Raw genomic sequence first — 25,506 nt, forward strand, 5'->3', positions numbered from 1 at the left:
ACAGCAGAAGCATTGGAAGCATTTTTGAATACTGAGATGGGTTAGCTTAGCATTCATTCTGAAAAAAGCTTCCAGGGCTACCAAGGAAAAACAAATCCTACATGTAGCAACAACTTTTGGAGCTTTATAACAAAGGTGTTTCATCTGAAATGGTTCACCTTTAAAGATAATCAGTGTTTAGAAGCTTTGATCGTCATAAATAGTTTTATCTGTGGACGGAGCCAAGCTAGCTGTTTCCGGCTCTCTCCAGTCAGCCATCCCATACTGTAGCTTGCTTTTACAATACATAAATATTATATATTTTCGTACAATTTTTCAAAAAAATTCAGATATTTCCCCTTTGTGTATTTTTAAATGTATTGCTTTTTTTATGGACCTGCAGTGATTATCCAAAGCAGATCCTTCATTTGGGTTAATTCATGGATTCAATAAAGCACCTTCAGCCGGATATAAGACAGATAAAAGATATCTCTGAAATAATCAGTTGGAAGTGTCAGTGTGCCGTCATGGCGTTAATTATAGATGTTTTGAAACAGCTCTCCCACTCTACAAACTCATAACGGATGAACAGATCATCCGGCGCAGCGGGCTATCGTTTGTGATTAATTCTTACACTGAATCACCTGTGCATGGTGAAAATGTCATTATTGAGTAACGAGCCATAAAAAAAAAAAAAAAAAAAAGGTTCCTCTTCATGTTTGCGTCATGAAATGTGTCAAAATGTGGACGCGGAAAACACACAAATATAAAAGTGTCTTTTGAGCTGGATCGTGCCAGTGAGAGGGGGAGAAAAAAAAAAAAGGAATGACAGCGAGTCTCGGCCTTAATTCGCGTCTCAGACTAGATTGCGCCTCTTGGTCCCCGCAGTGGTTTCATCAATATCCCTCTTCAAGCCTTTTATATTGCAGCTTCACTTGACAATGTCCCTGCCTGTCCAATAATGGCCGTGGAAGTACCTGGAACTGACTGAGAGCTATACAAAACACCAATAGCCGTATTATTTCTCTTTTTCTCCTTCTTTAAAACAAAAAAAAAAAATCCAGTTATCTACCTTGTCTGCCTCTTCTTATTTTACCCTCACTTTTTCACCTCTTCCTGCATGTCGCCTCGGCGCCACATGCTTCTCTACTGTCTCATCCCTCTCCATTTTCACCCTCCTGTCCTTTACTTCGCTCCTTATCTACTCTTGCTTGCGTCCTCTCTTTTCTCGTCTCGATGGACTGACAGCTACTTCTCCTTCATTTCTCTCTTCTTTCTTTCTTTTTTGGCAGCGGTAATTTGCACAATTATGAAAAGCCTACGTTTCAAACCGGCCTTGTTGCCCTTTCTTACTACATCACTGTGGACGATATGAGGGTGAAGCATAAAATGGCAGGTTTGTCTGTCTTAAAGACTAAAAATCCTGCAGGAATACACAGACGTTCACTTTTTAGTAGATTGTTGTTTTTCCGAGATGAACTGAAGCAAATTTAAGCCTTTCAAAACACCAGAATGTAAGATTTGTGGAGAAAATATGTGCAGTCGTCACAGTCAGATGGTTCAATCCTCATTTTTTGTTTTGCAGCATTTGATGCCGACAAGGTGCCGCATCAGGTAAATCAATAGTACTCATGCTGCAAACTTTTAGCAAAGTCTCCAAGCTGCATTCCTAGCATAACATTTCAAGTATTTCCTTGGTTAGGCGCTTCTATAAAAGTTTCAGGAACTCAGACGCAGCAGTAGTTTTCAAAACCCTCAAATGGAAACTTAAAAGATAATAAAAAGTGCTCTCCTGCAAACCAAGAATGAGCTTCTATGGCTGTAGAAAAAAAGTGTTCCTTCATCTTTGCTTCAAAAAACAAAAACAGCTTCTGATGAAAGAGAGAGAGGGCAATGGATCAAGATGTAAAAGTTGCTCTGCCGCCTCTTCTCTGTATTCTAAATCAAAGTACTTACAGTCTGCTTTGCAGCCTCGATCTCCCGGCTGAGACCCCGGAGCAGTTTAATAACAAATGAAAAACAACTTCAAATGCATGAGAATGAGCGGCCGGCCTTGTTTACTGGAGGAGCTGCTGCTCAGTGGAGTGCATGCTGAGATTGAGCAGAAGGTTTTATAGAAGTACGGGTAAATGACAAGGTAATACTTTAAATGTATGTTCATGAGTCTGTTATTTTAGAATAAATAACCTTTAAAGAATCCTTTTGGCCCAGGACCAATTTAACCCTCAGTTTTGTTTGCAAGGCTCGCTTTGAGGTTAATTTAGACTCCTCTAGACAACGTTGAGAGCAACTTCTCTGTTCGTCGATCGCACTGGCTTCCTTTTTGAGGAAATGGCATTCATGATGTCATTGAAGAGTTTCATTGTAGCAGCGCCTGTACTGTGTTTTCTTCTTTGGACCGCATGAGATTGAGGAAGCAGATCTCAGGTATAAAACCAGTTTGAATCTGGCTTCTCCAGCTGAAGTTGTAGATTGTAATAAGATGCAAGGATCAACACCCCCTCCAACCCGTGGCTGTCGTGTGGCCAGCGTACCTGGAGAAGCAGGTCAGATGCAGGTTTGATCCGCTGCTGGAACAAAACGCTCAGCGCCCGATTCTGCTGCTCCAGGTCGAACACACGAGTTCGAAGCTTCAGACATTCCTCTCTCAGATCCTGAGGGGACAGAAACAGAGGGAGCGTTCGGGAAATGTCAAATATATTGAGTCTATATGTTAATACAAAGGGAAAAAAAGAGACACAGTTAATGCAGCAGCGACGATCATATTGCTATCAAAATAAAATAATTGGACAATGATTTAAATAGAAAAAAAGGATATGTTTACTCTTACTGCCCTATGTATTTTTTAAATTTCATTTTCAGAATTTTTCACTTTTGTCACACAAGAAGCAAGAAAAAAAAAAGATGAAAAGAAGAAACAAACCTTTTGGGTGAGGAGCGCCTGCACGACTTGATTTGCAACCTGAAAAAAGACGGAAAAAACATGGCGTCATCGAATGCTCCTTGGTTGTTTTACATGTCTTTTTTTTTTTTTTAACCTCTTTTGACCCTCACAGGCCTCTGTAGACTGTAGACTTAGTCCCCAGCTAATCGACACATAAGATGATTTATCACGAGTTCAAGTGGTACTGTATGCGCATGTCTTCTACCTTATCTAACTCTCCCTTCTTAATGTTGATATTAACAGATGTAGAAGCTCACAGCCGCCCTCCCTCCAGACCGCAGCACCATTCAGAAGCGTCTCCGATTACCGCCCATTGATTGCTCATTAATACCGTGTGAAGCCACATCGGCGTTTGCTGAGCGCCCTCGCTCTCGTTTATTGAATGAGGAGAGATGAGAGTAAATACGGTGAAATGAGCCGTGCTTGTGGAACCGCAGGTCGCCGCTCGCAGCTGAAACCAAACCCTGGTTCAGTGGAGAACTTATTGTTTGACTTTGACACAAGTAATTAGGCTACAAATGAGCTCGGCCACACGGTGGAATCTAGACAAGCAGCTGGCGGAACATAAAAAGATAATCACCTCTCCACACTGTTTCTGTGTGCAGCCTTCGTCGTCAAAACGGGATCATTACAACCCTCCTTCCACAAAAGTCAACCACACAGGATAGAAATGACGAGCAAACACAACACAGTCGAGGCGAGCTGTTTTAATGAGGGCAAAGAAGCAGAAAGGAGGCTACTTTTACCCAGAATGCAACACAAGGAAACTCCAACACAGCTCTATCGCGAAATTCTCCCTCTCCATTTTTTTTTATTTCTACACTCCTTCCTCTCTCTTTTTCTCCTTCTCTCGCCCGTCTTTCCCGCCCTCGGGCACTTCACCATGGTCTGCTGAGCTGGTTGGTTCCAGGACAAATTGGGCAACTTGTCCCCGCTGGTCGTACCCCCCCCCCCCCCGCCTTTTTATGGAGTGATTCAGCCAACAGCCTGCTTTATTCCCCTCATGTGGCTCTCTAAACAGCACTTATCAAGCTCGCGCAAATAACCGCAGGGCGCACAAGTGCCATTGTTACGTAAAAAACATTGCTCCTGCAACACCAGCTCACATCGGGTTGAGGTTATTTAACAGCTCATCTTCTAAACAACATGAACCCTGCCTGCAAATAACAACAACAACCATGTGTTTTCACTGTTAACCCTTCGAACTCTGCGAAGGAAATGGGCCACTTGTGCATGCATTGACGCCGCGTCGACGTGTTCGTCATCACATCTCGTCAAGAAAACAGAAAACACAAATCATCCAGCACTCCTTTTTAAAAAAGGTAATCAATCCAATCTGGATGGAAAAACTAAAACCACCGTTTGATAACGTTACCTTAGCTGACCGTTTAAATGTTTTTAGTCTTTGTGCAGCTGCTGCTCGAGGCCAGGAGTCAAACAAAGACCCGCTAACTGAGGAAACACAGAAATGTACAAACTAACCAGAAAAACAATAATCCTGGTTTAAACATAAATCATAACATAAATGTTTGTTTTGAAGTTCACTTAGGTAAGAGGTGGGATATTATGGTGTCTGAACGTGGGAGACACTGTTCTCTGAACTCATTGTTAATATCAGCGATTCCTGTTGGCCTCCTTCGAACTGCGGTTAAAGGAAATTGCTGACCTGTGGGAAAAGGTTTGAGTGCGTTGGAGGACCTCATTAAAACCTTCATCTTACACCGAACTTTACTAATTCTGCTCACATGGAGTGGAAACAAACTGCACAAAACAAAACTTGAGGATTTCCTCAAGGTGAGTAAAACATCTGTCGAGTCGACCTTGACGAGGTAAACACTCACCTCGTCGAGACAGCGTTCGTACTGTTCCCTCTGGCTCTCGTTCTCCGAGGCCAGCGTAGAGTTTCGCTCCTGCGGAACGCACACACACACAAACACTGAGTCAGACACCTCGACGCAGCAGGAACCTCCCCGTGACGTTGGCTTACATTTGATGCATCAACAATGGAGACGCAAGCGGCAATCAAGCAAAGACGGGGCTTGCTTCACAAAGGTCAGATGTCGACGTTAAAGCGTCACGGCTGATAAAAAATGTACCAAGAGCCGCGAGGAGAAAGGTCAAGGGGATGGAAGTTGTGTTGCTGAACTTTGGGGCGGCAGCTAGCCATTTGGAGTTCAGACTCTAATAGGAATACCTCCTCCGCGCTCACGGAGATGAGGCGTCGGCCTATTGATCGCGGGGAGTTTCCCATTTGTCAGAGGCAGACGGCATATTAGGAGCTGTCAGTCGGGCCCTGTGGCCTTTAGTAGAAACTACAGATCCCATGAAGGAAACATGGGGAGTGTAATTACAACCCAAAACACTCAAAATACCCCGACCAGGAAGAAACACTGACTAATGGAAGGATCATAACGTGGGTGTTAGTGCAAATGTAAGCAATGGAAAAGGTCATTAAAAAGAGCTTCATCATGCTTTCAAATCCCACCTCCACCAAATCAGAGGCGGGGCTTAAGTTCATTCCAACTTATTGAGCATGGTTGCAAGAGGCTTCCTGCAGCTTTTTGTGACTTTTAAGAGTTTCACATTTCTTTTGTTGGTACTCTTAATGGTATGGAAGCCCTAAGGGGACATTCAGCCGCTCCATTTTATTAGACTCTGTTCCTGTGATTAATACATCGCCGTTGTTTTCTTGAGCTCTCGACTTGTTTATCTTGTTTCCTCTGGACGACAGCGCTGGCTCCCCCATGGCGAAGAGTTCATTTCTCAAGATCTCGAGAAAGCGGCTGAAATTAATTTGTAATCTCAGAAAACCAGCGATGTTATCCCCAAACCAATAAGTCAAGATCTGAAGAAAACAATCACTTAGAACTTCTTTATCAAGGCCCCCCCCACCCCTGCATAAGTTGGTGCAATAGTTAGGCCACCCCACTATTAAAGCTTTAGTCACCGCATTTAGGTTCATGTGCTTAAATATAAAGCATGATGTTAGGAAATGATGAGGGCACATGGCTAATTAAAGCATCCGCTCTCTCCCCACTTAACAAGTAAGATGACCAGCAGGCATTTCTCCTCCGTCTCCGTGTGTATTCATTTAAAGCCCACTTTACAGACCACAGTGTGGCCAGACAACTTAATGACCCGTATCAGATGAGCAGGAGAAATGAGAGCCGGGCGGTGCTTACTTAGTGTCAGATGAGTTTATGCACGACCCAGGGCTGGTGATGAATCGCCTCGGCTTTCGTCCTAGCCGCTGTGGCCGGCCGCGCATCCATCATGAGTGGAACAAAATGGCAGATAACTTTTGATAAAGCCATTTCAAAGGTAATGTTTGGGTAGTGTGATTCATCAGCGCTGGAAGATAACTCACGGCTGAGGAGCAACAGGTAAATTACCTGCCGCGTTGCTGTAATTAGGGACTATTTTTTATTGGGGAAGCATTCGCCTAATTGAGACAAGAAAGGGAAAAAGAATACTACACTCTTTTCACATGTTTTTCTTTGTATGTTTGCACTGAGAGATCCTCATATCTCTGAATAAATGCTTCTCATTTACTGTCTTGTTTATTAGTTTGCTTTATTACTAACTTGTGGTTTGAGGATTTTTACTTGATTTAGGACGAGGCTAGACGACATGTCAACATCTAAAAGCCACAGGAAGCCTCTTAAGAAGCCTGGTGGCTGGATTTAATCAAGTCTGAAAGTCTTTAATTGCTGCGGAGATCTAAGAGAATGTGTGTCCAGTGGCTTCAGTACAGAAAACAAAACAAAACAATCAGCATGGATCTGTTGCTCTCGGCTCTTGGCGGCGAGCAGCTCAAATCCCGGCGCGCCGAGGAAAACAAACCAAAGCTGGAGTAGAGCCTAAGGCCCTAGCGACTCCTCTCAGGATGACTTTGCTCTCCAAACGGAGAAGACTGGGGAGAGTTTGATGAGCTGTCATGCATTCAGACGCAACTGAGCAAGGGACTCTTGACAACTGGCAGACAAAGCCGGCCACAAAGGAAAGAGAGAGGTGGCTGGGAGAGGTGGGGACGAAGGAAAACGAAGGGGGAGACAAGGAGGAGAGATAGAAAAAAAAAGAAAAAAAAAAGGTGGTTACCTCCAGGGCCTTGAGGCGATCCAGGAGGGGCGTGGTTTTGTCTTTGTCGTCCTCTGATTGGCTGGCATCAGGATCGGCGCTCCCGGAGTCTGGCTCCGTCTGAGGCGCCTGCGGGGAGCCGTTCTCTCCGGGGCTGCCTTGCTGCTTCCGCACTTCCTCTGAGAGTTTATCCTGCCGAGCAGACAAAAGGAAAGAGGTTAGAGGAGAGGTAGAAGGAGAGGGTTGGCAAGAAGAAGAAGTGGAGAAAAAAAAACAGAGCAGATGGGAAGAAGGCGCTTAAAAGTGAGGTACGACCAAAGTAAGGAGCTCAAGAAATCAAAGGGAAGGAGAGAGTAAAAAGGCGAAAGGATCAGACGGGCAGACGGGACAACAGAGCTCCAAAACGTCCTATAATCCCTAATCATGTTTCACTCGTTTTCCATAGAACGACGGTGACCTTGAGGTCTCCCGTCTCGTCAGTATTACGGGGATCAGAATCTCCCCTTCTCTGAATATCCGCCTCTCTTTCTTCCTCAGTCTCTGTGCCAGCTATCTTCTCCTCTGTCTCTGTTCTCCTGAGGTATTTTCCTTTCTGGCTTCCTTGCATCTGTGATAATTAACTATGGTAATAATTAGCTACTAATTAGGCTGTGTCTGGCTAGCAACGAGCGGCAGGGAGAAAACTCCGCTAACTGTCATGCTCAAGTTATTATCCCCCTGTCTTGGAGGATTGTTTGGCACCTCAAGTATGCACTAATTCAGAACCCCAGTTTGAAGAGAGAAAGCTGCAGCGTATTTGTGTGTTCAGGTAAAAAAGAGAATTTAAGAAGTCACCTTGGGTTTGGTGAAAGAATGATTGGTATTCTTCATGCCTCTTTCTGTGTTTTAAAGATGAGAGCAGTGGCCGTGACCAACCTTCACAGGTCAAACGTGTCTGTGATTTGACGGCAGTTCAAGTAAAAAAAAGTGGTTTTCTCCAGTAAAACGCTCAGATTGACTCATCTGAATAGCTGTAAGATGAGTCACAGCGATGCACAATCACACAATACAAAAAAAAAAAAAGAGAGGCACCGCATTGACTAAACTTTTAGTTCCCAGTGTTACATACTGGCATACATTTAGAAATTGTATATTCTAGGTGTCAGAGGTTGAATACTTTAGAGTGTCGTTTGAGTTTAATCTCCCAAATTGTTTCTTTTGAATAACTAAAAGGACCCGGGGGAAGAGATACTGTCCAAAGATGATGAAGTAAGAGCGAACATTAGAGAAAGAATCTGGACAAGGGGAACTCATTTGAGTGTCAAAATCTTTTTTTTTTTTTACTCCTTGTCCAATAAATGACGTCAAAACCCCTTAAGATTGATCGTATGACCCCTATTAGGGACCCTGACCCTCAGATTGGGAACCCTTGGAGCAAGCATGAAAAAAAAAAGAATGAAAAGTACACCTTAAACTGATAAATGCATCAGTTCTCTAATACATTACAAATTCATCACTTCCCCAGCTATTCACTTACAAATCCCCTCTAACAATATGTGCAGTATTGTGTCCTATAGCAGCATCGAGAGGGAGTTAGGCTGACTCTGACATGACTGAAGTAATGGCGGCTTTTCTCTACATGACAAAGAGGTATTCAGTTGTTCTGAGTGTGATACATCACTGTGCACACACTTTACATTTTTCATTCCTGGCTGACAGATTATTGTCAAACCTGAAGATATCTCAGCGGTTAATGTGCCGGACCAAGTTAGCGGCGCTAATGGATGTCTTTTATAAGTCCAAATGCAGCACAGAACAAGCGTCTCTCCCCTAATAGGAATTGGATATAATGTCCTTCCAGGCACTTTGTTTTCAGCCTGATCCAATCTCCTCTAAACACATATTAGGTTTTCAATCTTGCTTGATTCCATCAGACAATTGTGTTCAAGGCAATGCTTTAAAGTCACGCTTTTTTAAGTCTGCTTTTGTTTGCTTTTTGGAGGCGCTGTGAAGTCTGAGGGACTGCTCATCAGACGGCGTTAAAGGGCTCGCTAATAATCTCCGCAGAGAGAGTGTGGAGTCGGAGAGGGGAGGGGACCTTGTCCCTCCCGCTGCCCTTTCAAGTTATTGAGTTTGTCTGCTGAATACACAGAATACAGCTGCTGCAGGAGCGCGGCGTAGGTACAGAGAGTGCTCGGGGACACAGCAACTGGGAAATACATTTAAAAAAAAAAAACCCTCCAAGTTTACTCTCTTTGACAATGTCCGTCCACTGTGATACATGTAGACTAAGTATCTCTACGTCTGGGACAATAAGGTCTTCAAAAAAGGTCAGTTCTAAACATGAGGGGGAAAACAAACCTCTTGAAAACACTGACAAAATCAAGAGTAGTTGCCTCCATTTTCCAAACATACTGATTCGTTTGGAATAGTTGTCATTCTGCTTCTCCTTAATATCACCCAGAAAAGAATGCCTGTGTACAGATAACACCATTTGCATGATTTGCATACTGACACATTCACATTGTCTTCAGCGGTCTGTCTAGCCATGTTTTTTTGCACCTCAGTCTAACACGGCTTTTAATCCCATGTTACTCAACCCTCTCACCCTCACTGCATAGAAAGCAGTAAAGGAGCTGACATTTAATTTTATAGCACTCCTTTTTTTTCTTCTGCCCACTTTTATTTGCGCGCATAACTCAGAGACTTTCTCTGCATCTCTTCGTGGGCTGTTATTCATGGTGATGAAGGTGTGCAGTCATCTATAATGACGCTCTTTTTATTGCTCACTTGCTGAATTAGAGATGCCCTTTTGGTGAATTCCCTGGAGCTCTTCATTACAGTCGTTGATGCTAAAGATGACAACATGGCTTGCTGTATTACGGAAAGTTCTCCTCTGGTTCTAGTGTGATGGAAAAGTTCGGATTTCTGCAGATGTAAAGAAGCATAGACGCTGCATACATACTTTAATAAGTCGAGGAATGGTTAGAGGGAAAGCAACTTCTCTTCTTCCGTGGTAAAGGCTCTCAAAACGTGGGAATGAGTAACATCACACTGCGGATAAACAGACTGAGGCGTTGTAGCGCTAACACAGCACCGTGTAAACATGCTGAGCTCCAAATTGAACAGTGTGACCCCAGAGGTGACCCCGTCCTTCAGAAATTCGCAGTATTACTTATTCTTCTGCCTCTGTGCTCAATCCCAGCAGCTATTTCTATTATGTAACAGGGTCAGCTGTGAGCGTTTCACCTCGGATCAGTCTGGCTTTATTCTACAGCGCGGATGTCTGAGGGGGAAGACGGACATGAACACAGAAGTTGATACCTACCAGAAACACTACTGACAAACCAGTCAGTTCATGAAGAACTATTTGTTATTAGTGAACTTGCATTGGCTCCTTTACACTTTCTCTCTTGAACGTTTCCATTACTTTCCCTATTAGCTTCATTTATTGAACACAGGAAAAGCAACAGACCCTCACAGGATGGTGTTTTTACCTTGTAGGCCTTCATGATGTCCACCGTGTCCACGGCAGTCTGCTCCAGGACGCCCTGATTCTGCAGCAGCGACCGCACCGTCTCTTCCATCCTGCACACAAAAACACACATCGGTGCTGTTTTAAAATGGGGCTTTAAAGGCGCTTGATAATTCATGCTGGTGTTTTTTTTTTTCGATTTGGTTAAATCTAACAATGACGTGATTCCAGAACCATCAGCTGCTTGAAAGACTTTGGAGTCTCAAATTTGCCCCCTCAAACATTCGAATAAGTTGATAAATTCAGTAGGTGTTTGTTATTTGAAAAGCATTGTCGCACCCCTCAGCTGTGTATTTTTACACTTTCCATCAGCCTGAACACACCAACACAACCACAAACGGGGCCCATGAAGAAAAAGACAATGTGACTGAGTCCGTGCCAGAGATACAAGATGGATGAGTGGTATTTTTTTTTTTGGACTGAATCCCACACTTCTGCTCGGCTAACAATGCAGGGAACACTGCAAATGACTGGACTGAGAACAAAATGTGCAAACACAGTCCTTACCGACTTTTTGTTTGGGGTTTTGTCGGTTTGTGCGGCTGCACGTGTGTCCAATGAACATTTGAATTAAGAGCAATCACAGCAGCAAAAACCAATGCGAGCGACCTTGGCCTACACGACATGCTCTGCGACAAACAATCTTCTGCTTTGTGCCGCTCGCGCTGCAAGCTGCATGCAAAACAGTTGACGAAGAGTGTATGTTGAAATGCCTCTGCTTATTTCTATCTGAATGGGAACCACATGGTATCTGTATCCCTGGAGCTGCAGGGAGACCTTTGACCTGATATTATCTTTCTGATTCAGAAAAAAATGAGTACCACAGGAGCAGATAAGACAATGTTGGACCAAGATGAGATCATGTAAACAGAAAATAATACGATGAAACTTAGGAGAACCAGTGGATGTAGAGGGACAGTGGCACTGTTACAAAGGAAGAACCCAACAAAAGAAGCTTTGACAATGTCAAGTGGGAATCATCTGAATTTCATGAAACTGATTTCCATCTTCTTCTTCTTCGACTGGTTTTATTCATAGTGAAGTCAAACAAGACCAAAAAGGGGGTTGGTTGAAAATGCTTCTCTTTGGAGTTGAGTTTGGTAGGAACGTTTGACTTTAATATACTTCAGAAAATTCATAGCAATTCTGTAAGTAAAGCTGTGACGCTGAACTTCAAGATAACACTTCAAATCAACAAAAGCTTTGAAGAATGTGGAAATACATAACATGCTGTGTTTTTCTAATAATTTCCTGGTTAGGGTGTTCCACTGATTAGCCTTGACTGATGAATGACAGTGAGGGAAAATGAACGCAGGCAGGGGCAGGGCAGCAGAGGCCGCACCATCTGTCCAGGCTGAGCCATAAAGCCGGGTGTAATCAGGCCGCTCGCTGCAGACTGAACAGTCAAAGAAGCAGGCGGATTGCTCCAGTTCCTACTTTAAATGCTGGCCTTAATCGGCACAACCTATAGAGCAAAGAGGACGTGACAGAGAAAGCTTTGGTGTCCGGATGCTCTGCCACAGGGTCAAGGACTGGCTGACAGGCATGATCAGCATGGCAAGCAGGGGGTAGCTGTTGGACAGAGGGGATTTGGGCAGTTGACCACCTACAGGTAGAGCCCTTGTGTGTATTATCATGACTGCCAGGTCACGCAGCTTTTTGTTCTGACAGGTAAATCCCTGGTGATCTTAAAGAAAACTCTGGAGGTCATTTAACAACACTCCTGGTGTGAAGGAGGAATGGAGCCTCATGTTCACCATGCGGCTTAACCCACAGACATATACAGGAAGTCATCACTATAAAAAAATATATATAAAAAATAATAAAACCAAAGAGAATTGTTTTTTTCTCTTTGATTTGAAAGCATTGAATTGGCAAGATATAAGATGTGAATTATTAAGCTTTAGAGATAAAGGATTGAGGCACCCCTGGAAAAAGCCATGCTAGCTGCTTCTCCCAGTCTAGAGTCTCTGTGCTAAGCTAAGCTAATTGGCTGTATACACAATACAGATATGAGAGGGGCATCTAATTCTGTAAAAGAAAAAAGTAAAATTATATCCATCTTTTGCCAATGGGAAATATCTTTTGACCCCAATTAAATCTTGGTAAATGGTTCAGAAAAGTCCCATATTGCCCATTTGTTAATCGTTTAGTCGTTTCTTTTTTTCAGCAATAATCAGGAACATGCGGCCAGCAGGACAATTGTGAGGACCATGCGGGGTGAATATCTAAATGAGGGAGTTTAAGAATTAAACCTGAAATGTGGAATAGCTGAAATAATCATCAGGCGAGCCAACAGATGGAGCGAAAATGAATGAAAACATGTGCCAAATGAGCCAGGGAACCGATTAATGCAAAATGAAATGAACGATTTGAGCATTTGCTTTTGTTGATGTTGTGGCCATATACACACAGCCATACCTTCTTAACTTCCAGACAAACTTCCCGGCGTGCTCACTGTGACGGGCGAGACCTTAATGACCTTTGCATTACCAAGTGGCGGTGGCACTTTGATGCCTCGGCCTGCCTGCTTCCTCATGTTGTGGTTGGAGGAGGAGGGGGGGGTCTCTGGGTGTGGTGTTTCAGCTGGTTTAAAGGGGGTTCGTAGCATTCTTGTTCACCAGAATGGGGCCTTTGTGTGAGTCTTAGTAGAGTCAAGGAGCTCTGGAAATGCCTTGTTTTTAACTTCAAGTGGAGGCAGGTGATGGAGAAAAATTTTATTTTGGTGGTGGTGCTGGGAAACTTTTCAGGCTTAATGGCAAAGCCCAATTGGAAGTCATAGTCTCTATTTTCAAATATAGGCATCATAAAATCTTTAAGCTAACATTTAGAAGTCCACCACAAACTTCCAATCCAAATGTAATGTTTAAAACTCTGTGATATATTACATTAAAGTGTCTGGAATAAAAGATTCCACCAACTAGTAACAACATCATTTTCTTTGCTAACTCAAGCAGCCCAACACCACAAATAAGTAAGCTCTGGACAATTACCCCTCAGTAATCACTATTGATATGGCGCTGATTACAAACACTGACAAACCACTTATAATGTTATTTAGCACCGCTTTCTTTCCAATCAAAGCACTTATAAGTCGTTAAAAAGTCTTTCAAAAGCTTTAAAAAAGTGCATTAAAATAATCAAATGTGTGTTTCAAAGGCAGTAAATTCAGCTGAGGACAAAATGAGATACGTTTCCAGGAAAACATCCCATAAAATAAACAGTGTGATTTGTCATAACTGTATATTCATTCACCTAAAACCTATTTAAATGTGTGAGAGAGAGTGGGCTAAATGCGCATGATGGATGGAATATAACTCCCAGATGACAGAGCATTACTTTACATAAAAAACATAGTCTCGCTCAGTGATAATGTGATTAATCTCAAAGTGCTTTCCAACGACCTATTGAAAGCATCATTCAGTGAAGGAGAGAGAGAGAAGGACGAGCATCTGTGTGTGTGTGTGTCTTTTAAAGCGGCGTATGTGCCTGCGAAAGCAAATTCTGACATTCTTGACCCTCGCGACGCACAAGCTGAATTTCAAACGCGACGTTCGACAGCAGTCCAGGAAACACAATTAAGGGTCCAATCAATTTTCAGCCTGAGCTCTGACAATCTTCAGGACAACACACCCCTTCCCTCCAGGCAAAACACACACACACACATATATAAAATGCACACATGTCTCGAGCTTTGATGTGAGTTCAGCAAAGTGATGCATCATCAGAACACGCCGGGCAATTAGAGGTGAAATGCTGCGCCGCCTCTCTCTCCGACTGCATGACATACAAATAACTTTCTCTTTCTTCTTCCTCTTTAGTCGTCAAAGGTCACAATGACTTCAAGACTTCAAACGAAGCGGCGTTTTATTCATAAGCCTTTCTATTCATGAAAACTCTGGCTTTACACAGCCCCGACCGTCAACGACAAATTCCTTCACACACCTGAGAAAGATCAAAGGACTCCAAACCTCTCTCAAAACTTACCCCATCTTGAGTTTTTCACCACTCTTGACACGGCCATTTCTCCGGAAAAGTGCAAGAAACACTGTGCACACATCCCTGATCTCCATATGAAGAGACATCCGACTGCACAGCCAACACTCTCGCCGCTCTCACAGTGCTATAAAATGACCCAGACGCTATTGCTGAAATGTGGGTCTCTGGGCTAAAATAGGCCATGCGCTCATCATATAAGCCTGAGTGCTTTTCACTCAATCGACACACAGCATGGCCGGTCTCATGGCCGGGTCACACGGAGTCATGCCTGTTCTCATTCTCTACTTGCCCTGTCTCCAGTGTGTCATTATCCGACACTGGCCCTGTGCAAAGACAGTGATCTGGCAGGCAAAGACTTTCCCATATGTCCCATGTTAAGCCCTCTCCAAGGGAGAAGGAGCCCTGCTGAGAGACAAGCAGGCCGGTAGTCTCGGATCAGACGGGGAATCAGGGATGGACTTGCAGGGATAAGGCGCAACTAAAGACAGGGATCCCCCTGTTTGTCGGCCAAAGCGTGTGTACTTGTGTGTGCATGCAGTCGTGTGGGTTTGCGTTGGTGATTAAGAGGCTTTGGCTTCCCTTAAAATCAACACTGTCCGTGCAAGAAAAGCTAACGCAGAGGCAGCGTGCCAGAACGCCGATGAGAGATCTCCGCAGGTCGTCGCTCATTTCTAACTTCTCGCTCTAATGGTCCTCACAAATGTGCCACTTTTCTTGAACGCAGTTTGAGGATGCTCCTTTGTTTATTTTAGTTATCACTCTCCTGCCAATGGCCGCCTGCGTCTTTGTATGTTTCACGGCCCCCGACTGAGCTGCAGATGCCCCCTGCCATGGTTGGATATTAAGTTTGCCAGCATTCCTTGGCAACAGAAAATGAACTACACTGTATGTATTTGAATTAAATATAAAAGCTTGGACTTTTGTACTTTTTTATTTTGCACAGAAAACTTGGAGACAAGACTTTATACTCAAGATTGGGGAAAACATTGTATCTCCTATCTTGTCTGAGCTTTCGCCATGAAACAAATCAAAGAGTAATGCAAATTTCAGCAAAGAGAGTTTTTGGGATCAGAGTCACAAAACTAGATATAACAAGAATCTCAACATTTCACCTTCACAAGAAAGATGTTTTTGAGGGCCAAATAATAGAAAAGTGCCAGATATTGGTGGAAATGTGTCAGCTTTCCCTCTCTGACTCTCCATACACTCTCACTTTATCAGCATTGTCAAAAGCTCAGGTTGACCAATACCCTCTAATCAGATTTGACCAGTGAGCAATTGGAAAATCCTCAAGCTGCTCAAATGATATAGGCAGAACAATAACCTGTTTGTCCGGCTGACACGAGGCCATCCGGGGGCCAATGCTTGATGGCTGCAAGGTTAAAATCGCCTCATCTGACCACTACGAAGTCCTGCAAAAATGTCGCTTTTAACACAAGGATATTCCATTCTTCTTAGATTCCTTTCCAGAAAATCACTTAAGAACGCCCACCGGATGATTGCCTAGCTTAACCCAATGCTAAGCCAATGTTATCCTCTTAGAGCTTTTTGCAGAAAACATGCGAGGAGACCCTTTCTTGGTCGTGACCTAAATGAAAAAGGAAACTACGGGACGCAGAAAGGGGAAAAGTTGTGTCCAGTTTGGAGCCTCGAGGCCAGTTCAGAGTTGTAAAAGTCATGCACCTCAGTCATGCGTGTTACAGCGAGGTAGCATTACAAAGGTCCGTGCCCTCATGACCACTAACTCCTGTCAGTGACCTTTTAACCCCTGCAACGAGACACACATGCCATGGAGAAAGAGATCAAGAAGGCAAAGTTCTAAGTATGGCTTCACTCCAATATTTGTTGGCCAACTGCTGTGACAGAGAGTGTGTTTTTGGTTATTTCTATTCAGAGGATTCCAGTTTAATGTCATATGGCTCTGGGAAAACACACTAGATTAAATAGTTGAAATAAATTTTGGGTTGTTGGCCTTTTTAAATAGATACAATTTCAATTGTACATGCAAATAATAAAAATGCATTGACACTGGAAAACTCTCCCAGAAAACGGTTGGAAAATAAGTCCTGACTCTTTCCAGGACCACCCCAACGATTTAACCAGACGTTGAATCGTTAGCCATTGAGCACTAAAGAGCATAAATTAAAACCGACATATGGAGGGAACCAGATTTAGGTTTTTTTGTCTTTTATCCCCCAGACAGGCCCACTACATTTTGAAGGATTTAGAGTGCAAATTCACGATGGTAGTCACACATGTTAAATGGCCAGAGGAAGCAGTTAGCAATGAGGAAGCCATTGGTCCTCGAGAGCATCTTACCGGAGCCTTTGCTTCCCCAATGGGTTACAAGCATGTGTGTTCCACATGTGAGACAAAGTGATAGATTGAGGAAGACATCCCAGTAGGATACCAGGGTCATTAAGACAACATGGGGTCTCTTACTTCCATTGGGAGTCTGAGAACTGGAGGGGGGTAGAAACGTAGAGTAAGGCTGTGTGATACAGATAACACCTTAAATCAAGTTGTATGTTGAGCTGGATTTATTAAATACGTAAGCCAATTGTTGTAATTCATTAATCCCAGTAATCTTTTTTTAGTTAATGGCCAGAAATCTAATGTAATGATTCTGAAAATGGATATTTGCAAGTTTCTTTGGTCCTCTATGAAAATAACATAAATAAAGTTGGGCTTTAGTTGCATGCCGGGATCTTTGTATTCAGATATTTCCAAGTAACGTCCTTTTTTCTGTCTCCTACAATAGTTTTATACTGTTCTGATTTCCTTTTTTTTAGTGAACAAATAATCAAATCATCAATAATATAAATTTTGGCTTTATCTCTGATTGTATAAAATATTTTATAGAGATATCAATGTTCAGTTGAGAGCAACTGAGGAATCTGCAGAACACACTGTGGACAGGTTTCATATGAACCTTTTCTTTGGCAGAACATAGCTCTAATTAAAACTGTTCATCGAAGGGTTGGGGGATTTCCCAGAATAACCAGGACACTGCTTTAGGGCAGAAATGCTCCTGTGAAATGTAATCGCAAAATACTGTGAGCATTAAAAAACAAATCCATTCACCGAAAAAGGTATATGACAAACAAAATCACCTTTCTGTTTCTTATATCACTACAGATAAAGAACCAGCGCATAAAACTTGATATAGGGAACATAATAGCAGCTGCTGTGTATATGTGTCAACTAGAGCAGCTGCCAGACAACCAAATCTATACTGCAACCATGAGGTCAGTTTGAATTACATGCTGTTTGGCTTTGGGCTACAATCTGTGAGCACCAGCTTCACAAGCCAGGCACCAGAACAGGCGTGCTATCATGATGTGAGAGATGGATGCCCTACTTCCGCAAAGGCTTGTAATCTGACCTCTTTCAACATGCCTATAAACATCAAAACCAGCATGTTTAATCCGAAGCGGAAGTGGAGTGTGTTTTCAAGTGTTTGTGATTGTCTGACACAGTTACAAGCCAGTAACAGGTCGCTCTTTGAAACTGAAAACCCATTTTTACGAAATCAACTGGCTTTTTCAAAAGTGGGGAGTTGGTACTGAGGATCTTTTACGGGCTGGTAATTTGGTACAAGTGATAGAGTAGAATAACCCAAATTAAGTTCAATCACACATAATTTCTGGTTCAAATTGGGAAGTTAAAGAGAGGGCCTAAAAGGGTCCAATAAATCCTCTAAATATGAGGTGCTCCCAAAATAGTCCAGACAGCCATTATCTATTTAACAGGCCTTGTCCCCATTGGGCAGGAGTAAGGAAGTAACTTCAAAAGACTGAACCCCCCCCCTTCCATCCTGTTAATGACCCCAGATGTGTCGTCTTGAACAGGGGCCTGATTCATGCGGCCAAATCCTGCAGCCGCCAAGGCCTGCAGGGGGGCCGTTTCAAATGCACCAAATTAAAACACTCGATGCAGGCGGGGCTGGATGCTTGCATGATTAGAAGAGAGTGAATTGATCTGCAAACAGACTGCAATCACTCAGCTGCCTCTCTGAGTGTACTGGCTTTTGCCGGTTCCAGCTGTGCAGTCCAGAGGCGGTAATGTGAGCAGCACATGAATGCAAACAACATACCCAGTTCTGAAACTTTACCCTGCGGACCGTGGAGGCATCGCAACCTGAGCGTGACTGTCCAAACAACACGTCCAGACTTGAAAAAATCCACCATTCCTGCCTGTTTGCATCATCTGCCTCTGACATACACACACGCTTGTATGTTCTCACGGCGCTGAGTAATGTGCAGAAAGAATACGCAGCTGAGCTATAAATCTGCAGGCACCAGTCATCGTCTGCTGTTGTTGTTAGTCTAGTCGTAAGTCTCCCATATCCTGCCGTGAAGAGGGCCCTTCAAGACGGCAATGATTCAAAGTCAAGTGGACCGGTTCAGCTGTAAACACCCGGGATCCACCGATGAGTGCACATGTGATATGGGTGTCAACGGTTGTTAGCAGAATAAAGTCGAGAGGATTTTATTTCCGAGCTATCTTTAGAAAACTGGCTCATCCTTGAACGCTTCAGAGAGGCAAAAAGTTGCAAAACAAAACGAGATATCCGAAAATAAGCGAGCGGCACAAGAGCGAGATTACGGTTCTGTGGATGCCAAGGTGTGTGAGCAGCAGCCAAAAAAAGGGCTTCTACTTCTCCTTTTCAGGGCGTTACTAATCTCCATTACAGGCAGATGAACGACTACAATGAGGTCTTTAAGAGGATAAGGACGGTAAGCAAAACAAAAAGCAGGGAAGAGAAACCAAAAGACTCAAAAAGCTGGAAAGGTATGATGACGATATGATATGGTACAACATGAAACAATGCCATACCATGCAATATGATAAAATATGACACAATACCACGACACCATATGATACTATATGATACTATACCATACCAAACACTTTACTGTCCCCTTGGAGAAAATGACCCTAGACTCAAGTGCTGCAGACATTTAGCTGCCTTTACAGTGGAATCAATCAATCAAATCAATAAACAACAATCCTCATGTAACCAGAGTAGCAGTAGTACCAATTATGGCTCAACCCATAAAGCCTCACCAAACATCATTTAAGAAACTCCTGGAGTTTGAATTGGGGGACACCAATTCTGTAGTTCTGCTCTTTACCTGGAAACTGCTTCCCTCATCTTCAGGCCTTGCAGGGCCCGCAGCGGCCCCCAGGTTCCCGTTTGCTCACCCGTCATTCTTGTACAAGTAGGGGATGCAAACAAGGCCTCAGAGATTCCTCTATAAGTTTCTATTTGTTAAAAGACCCGGAGGCAGAATCCTAAATGCGTCTTCATGTCTTTTCGGCATCTCTGCTCTCCTCCAGCCTTGCCCCGATCGGTCCTTGCTCTGAAATGTCTCGCCCATATGGAATTTGTGGGACATCCAGGGTGGGCCCAGGAGGCTTGCTAAGGTTTGTGGGCTGGAGTCTCCCACTAATCCGTCAGAGTTTAATGACGGCAGGCCATGCAAGTGGTGGTGAAGCCCTTAGGGGGGTTGACCCAAGTCAGGAGGGGGCCGGGCATGTGACCCACACCAGGCTAAGAACCCAACCAGTTGGGGGAGGGTGTGTGTGTGTGTGTGTGTGTGTGTGTGGAGGATGTGAGTGTACACCTATGTCTGGAGCTAAATGGCCAGTCACTTGAGGAATGCAGACTTTCTAATCTCAGTCTTGAAAACACAGACAAATTGAGCGATTTATTTTTTTTTGTGGGTGAATGTAGAAAAAGAAAAGCCAGTTGTTCCTGTTCCAGCGATTCCTGCCTTATATTAAAGCACTGCCAAGAAGTGTGAGCATCACAGGGGCACACTGAGGCAAACACACACACAAACAAACATTCTGTAAGAAGATGATATTCCCCTGAGTTCGTCTGGCTCCAGGAATAACTGTCTGATCTTTCCCGTTTTTTGCGCTGACATACCTTTTTGTTCATTTGTGATACCACAAAAAAAAAAAAAAAAAATCACTTGTTTCATGTCATCATTGAACACCTCAATAAAATAAAAATAAAAAAGCATTAAATGAAACCCTGGACAGCACTGGACCCAATTTTGGCAAGGTTTGAGAAATCCATTTAAAAGTCGAATTTGCATATATTCGCCGAAACATTTGGCTCGCCTTTAATCGCTCAAAACGCCTGTTACCAGTGTGATTTTGCTTCCATAGTCGTGATTCAAAGCACAGCCTCAATTAATTAGCGATACGCAAATCAATCGTTGCCTGAGGTCAAGCAGATCCCAGTCTATTTAAAAGATTGGATGTCCACTTAAAATGATTTGCGGGTGCTATCTCAAAAGACACATTGATGAACTGAGGTTTCTATTCCCTTAATGCACAACAAATAACCCGCCTAAATCAATCAGGAGATATGGATGAAGCCTCGCAGAACGTGAGCAGCAGAAGATAGGACTCGTTGGCGTCAGACGGACTTCAATGAATGTGCACGCATATGAAGCATGTGCATGTTGATTTGGTGTATCCAGTCGCCATTAACTGTAAAAACAGCACAACAACAAAGAGATGCAACCACGGCACAGGTTCATAGGAAGACGATGGTTGGAAGCCTCGCCAACGAGATCTCTCTCTGTTGTTTCTCCTCCTTTTGCCGGCTTGTAAGTCGCTAATTAAAGTGACCTAACTGATGTCCCATCTGCCACAAGGGCGCAGAGCCAGCAGGTATTGGCTGCCGTGTAAGCGTGTTAATCCACTGAAGGGCCAGGTATGCGTAAACACACTCCTCACACACACACACACACATACAGGGATGCTTAGTGCGCTAACTCATTCACATTCAGATAAGCACTCAGCAACGCTTAAACAAAGATTAAAGACTTTGACAGTGAGACTGAAATCCTGTTAGCTTGTTTGCGAGGAGGTCGGGGGAGATAGTTTTGTTAAGTTGTGGAAGGGAGAGCTGCTGAACCTTTGCATCCCCCTCCCCGCACGCAGCAGCAGCAGCAACAACAACAAGAGCACCGACGACACAGGCAGCCGTGAAAATTACAGCAATCCAGCATGATGACAATGAGCGGCGCTGCTGGAATGACAACAGCTGAGTGAGGTGGCGAGGTTGGCTCCCTCGTTTCGATAAGCACTTTTTGAGGACATAATGGAATCTTTTGTCTATATTGCACAGCCACAGTGTGCTCAGCCGCCGCCTGGCACCCAATGAGAACCATCCATCTGGGCGACCCCTGCCATGGCGACAAATTCATCTGTCTCTGTGGGGACCTGTACAGCACCCAATCAGGGATAAGCTTTATATATATCCTACTTAATAGAATTGCAGTGCATTCCCTTTCTCCTCTGCAAGACATGGACTCTCATATTGCTGTCTCCTCTATCTACTAATTCACCCCAACATCCGCCCCCCCCCCCCCTTTTTAGGAGTCCTCCTCCAAGAGTGAGTGCACTACATCGCCACAAATATCATCACCTTTTTCTTGGTAATATTTGAGAGGAGTCCATACACAGGTCAGACAGGTCAGAAGCACCGATACTACTCTGGGAGAAGTTAGGGGGAACAGGTGCAGCGAGATGTTTTGGACATATAAAAATGGGTTCAGACAGGTTTATGGAGGATTTGTGATGATTTATAGTCCCTCAGACTGAACTGACAGTCATGCTATACCAATTGGAAACTACCCGTAAACTGTCATTTTGAAGGTCAGATACTGTACAGACCACGACTGACATAGCAAGTGAAGAAAACTTTGATCAAATGGGCGTACAAACCGTACCCTTCAGGAAGCCCCTAACCCTAACTAAAGACACTTGTGCTAGATTGCTTGCAAACGTAGAAAGGCTGTTTTTGTATCTGGATTGTTAAGTGCAGTGCAGCAAATTGCTTTTATAAAAAAGTGATGTAAAGAAGCAAGAATCCCTCCAAAGTTTAATGCAGTAGCATCAGTGGAACATTTCAAATATGAGATAAATCTTCAGAATATTGAAGTCCTCTCCTGGCAGTCATCTCCACCACAGCATCGGGACCATTAAAACGTACAGGATTTTCTCCGCCAACGTAATGAGAAGATAAGCAGTCAATGTGAAATCCTCTGGACTCTGCGTCGTCTTCTTTTGGACGGGTAAAGTGTTGAAAGCCTATCGCCTAATTAAGGAAATCAGCTCGGTTAAAAGTTGAGACTTTGGGCGGCCCGCTCCGTCACACCCCGGCGGTTGCAGGATGGAGGGCGAGCTCATGAAACAGAGGTTACTCAAGTTGTGACAAGAGGATTGTTTGATCACTGCGCACTTTAAAAAAGTCCATTCTCAAAGTAGAAGTCGTGCATCACATTAGTTCTTCGCTGATATGAGGGTCAAAGGACCAAGAGGATGATCAGAAAAGTACTCAGACGAAATGGCAAAGACAAGAACCCATTATTGATTTTCATGGGTTTAAAGACAAAGTGCTGATTGCAGGAAAATGACTTCTGAAAATCAATGACTTTACTGGAGAAGGAAAGAAACGTTTAATTCAAAAATCTCATTTCTGTGCGAGTATTCCAGCTTTTCACTCGCCTGTGTCATGTTTGACATAAAATCTTTCCAATGGATCTCGATTTCTTAAAGGACATTGTGCCTCTTTTTGAAAGTTTATAGCAAAGAGATGACTAGGGCATGTCCCCTGTGTGTTTTCTAAAGGGCTGTTTATATATTTCCATATAAAACGTACATATAGTGGGTGTTTTATGAGCTGATTCCAGTACATTCAAGGGATTTGAACTCTCGGCATCAATGTTTCTAAAACACTTCATCTGTAATTCATAGGATGGTAAGTAAGTTTGAGGGAGTAGAAAGGAAAGCTATGGGGAGCAAAAAAAAAATAACGCAAATAAAAGTGTATGTGATGAAGGAAACCAGGATTGAAGGGTCTCTACATCCGAGCTTCAGTCTTACCTGGAGAATTTCTGCTGCAGTGAGACCATCTGCGCCCGTCCCAGCTCGGACTCCTCCGTCACCTCCCGGAGACGCTTCTCGCTCTCCAGTCGCAAACGTCGCTCTTCCTCTAGCTCGTGGATCAGCTTTTCTCGCTGTGGAAACAAACAAACAGAAGAGCGGTCATCTCTCGGTGTGAGGGGCATCTTAAAGGCTCAAAAGATCATCCCTCATCATCCCTGAGACATATTTACACTTCTTTAGCCTCTGGATCCTCTGGAGCCATTTCTCCTGCTGACCTTGACTTCTGACCCTCATTGGTAAAGGGTAACTGGAAGCTGTATGGCTTACGTAATAATTAAGCTCATGTAGGTTAAAAATCATATTCTTGTTCATGTTATATTCTTTAGAGGTGAAAGAAAATAAGAGAAGAAGGACATGATGACATTTACGCTCTAAGATTGACATTTTTACTTCCAAGCGTTTGTCATGAACTTCCTTTTCTTTTGCTGCTGTGACACAAAGTGCACACTAAATGTCAAACTATGTCACGGTTTTGGTCTTGCACGCCTCAACCGGTATCTCACTTTTACTCTACTCCGGCGCGCTTTGAAAAGAAATTGCACAACTTTCAACAACAATGCTCGCCATTGGAACAGCCGCCATCTTTGCTCTCCTATTTCATCTCACACGTTGCTCTGTTCTTGCATGAGTCATGAATTATTAAGTGCTATTGAAGCAAAACTTTGCAAAAGGGGGAAAATAAGAGCTAAGACTACTAAATGTTTGATTTATATTGAATTGAAAAGAACTCATGGTGACGTCTTTGCATAAAATCCACTCTATGAAGACCAGAGATACAGACTTTATAGACAGTTACAAATGGAAATCTTAAAGCTTTGATGATTTTTAACAATGTTATAAACTATACAGAAGAGATAACTATCTGTATCTATGGATCTGTCACTTTGTTACAAAGCAAATATGAATTTCTGACATGGTTTTGCCTTTGAATGTAATGCATAGTGACACTTCGACACACAAAATAAATCATTATAGGTAAAATTTACAAGGTTGCCACCTATATGATAAAAAAAAAAATCAAAAATTACAAAAGTAATGGCTGGGAAAAGGAACATTTGACTGTAATATTGGAGGAAAAAAGTAACTTTAAGAGTGGGAAACCCAGTCTACTCTCCTTATTTTTAATATCTCTCTAAAAACCAAAATCTAAATGAAGTCATACCACTTCTGTTCACAAGAAAAGTAAAGACAGTATTTGAAAAATGGTGAGTAGCTCATTGCAATAAAGGTGCCAGATTTAAGCTCAATCACTTGTGACACCTCCATGGAGGTCAAGCTTGGCAACCTTTCATTCCTCACAAGTTTTTGTTTTTACTTTCTCAATATTATCACCGAATGTTGCAGCTTTTTCTTTTAACCCCAATCATTCCCATTAGGAAACTCTGCACAGTCTCCACGGATCATGAAACCATTTTTTATCCCATCTTCTTTTTTTTAGCCAGAGACAATTCCAAAATTAAAATCTTTCCCTTTGTCTAATGAGATTCTTCTCTTCTCAGCCATCTGCTACCGAAAGAAAGACCCATCCTCGCCTCAAAATCCACTCGAAAGTGCGATGACCCTTCACTGGCGCGCTCTCCTTCTTCAGAGAGGAGAAGTTTGGCATCGTGAGGAAGATGGGGAGTGATTTGAGCGACCGCCACCAGCCTAGCAAACAGCTCATTCTCTTACAGGCGGGTTACTCTTACAGGCGGTTTCTACACAAAAAAAGCCTGGCATCGTTTGCAGCTGTCAATTCATGACAAAGCTGCATTTTCTTAGCTGCTGGTTTAAGTTATCAACCATCTGTCACCATCGTGTCGGGAGTATCAGCTGAAAACACAGAGTTTCGAAATAACCTACGGCAACTGGAGGGGGAGAAGTTTCTTCTTTGGCACACCAAGGTGCCATTATTGCTGAGTAAGACGCTTGAATGTGGAATGCACTCCATCTTATTTGTTTGGCTTTATTGAAGTGTTAAGACATTATGACTGGAGCGCCGCCTGCAAACCAGTCATTCTCTGGCTGTAAATTCAGG

The 25,506-nt window shown here is 43.2% G+C and overlaps 1 protein-coding gene across 3 annotated transcripts in view; it reads right to left on the reverse strand.

Annotated features, from left to right (window-relative positions):
* LOC132959274 (nck-associated protein 5-like) overlaps positions 1-25,506 on the reverse strand; it is a 124,072-nt gene that overhangs the window by 26,287 nt on the left and 72,279 nt on the right. For all 3 annotated transcript variants that reach the window (XM_061032158.1, XM_061032159.1, XM_061032160.1), the window contains 6 exons: positions 23,427-23,560; positions 10,477-10,567; positions 7,022-7,192; positions 4,765-4,833; positions 2,903-2,941; positions 2,514-2,633 (listed from right to left, as the gene is read on the reverse strand). In XM_061032158.1, the coding sequence (XP_060888141.1) occupies positions 2,514-2,633; positions 2,903-2,941; positions 4,765-4,833; positions 7,022-7,192; positions 10,477-10,567; positions 23,427-23,560 (624 nt within the window). The remainder of the gene's footprint in view (positions 1-2,513; positions 2,634-2,902; positions 2,942-4,764; positions 4,834-7,021; positions 7,193-10,476; positions 10,568-23,426; positions 23,561-25,506) is intronic.

This window comes from Labrus mixtus, chromosome 24, assembly GCF_963584025.1.
Source record: "Labrus mixtus chromosome 24, fLabMix1.1, whole genome shotgun sequence".
Taxonomy (NCBI): domain Eukaryota; kingdom Metazoa; phylum Chordata; class Actinopteri; order Labriformes; family Labridae; genus Labrus; species Labrus mixtus.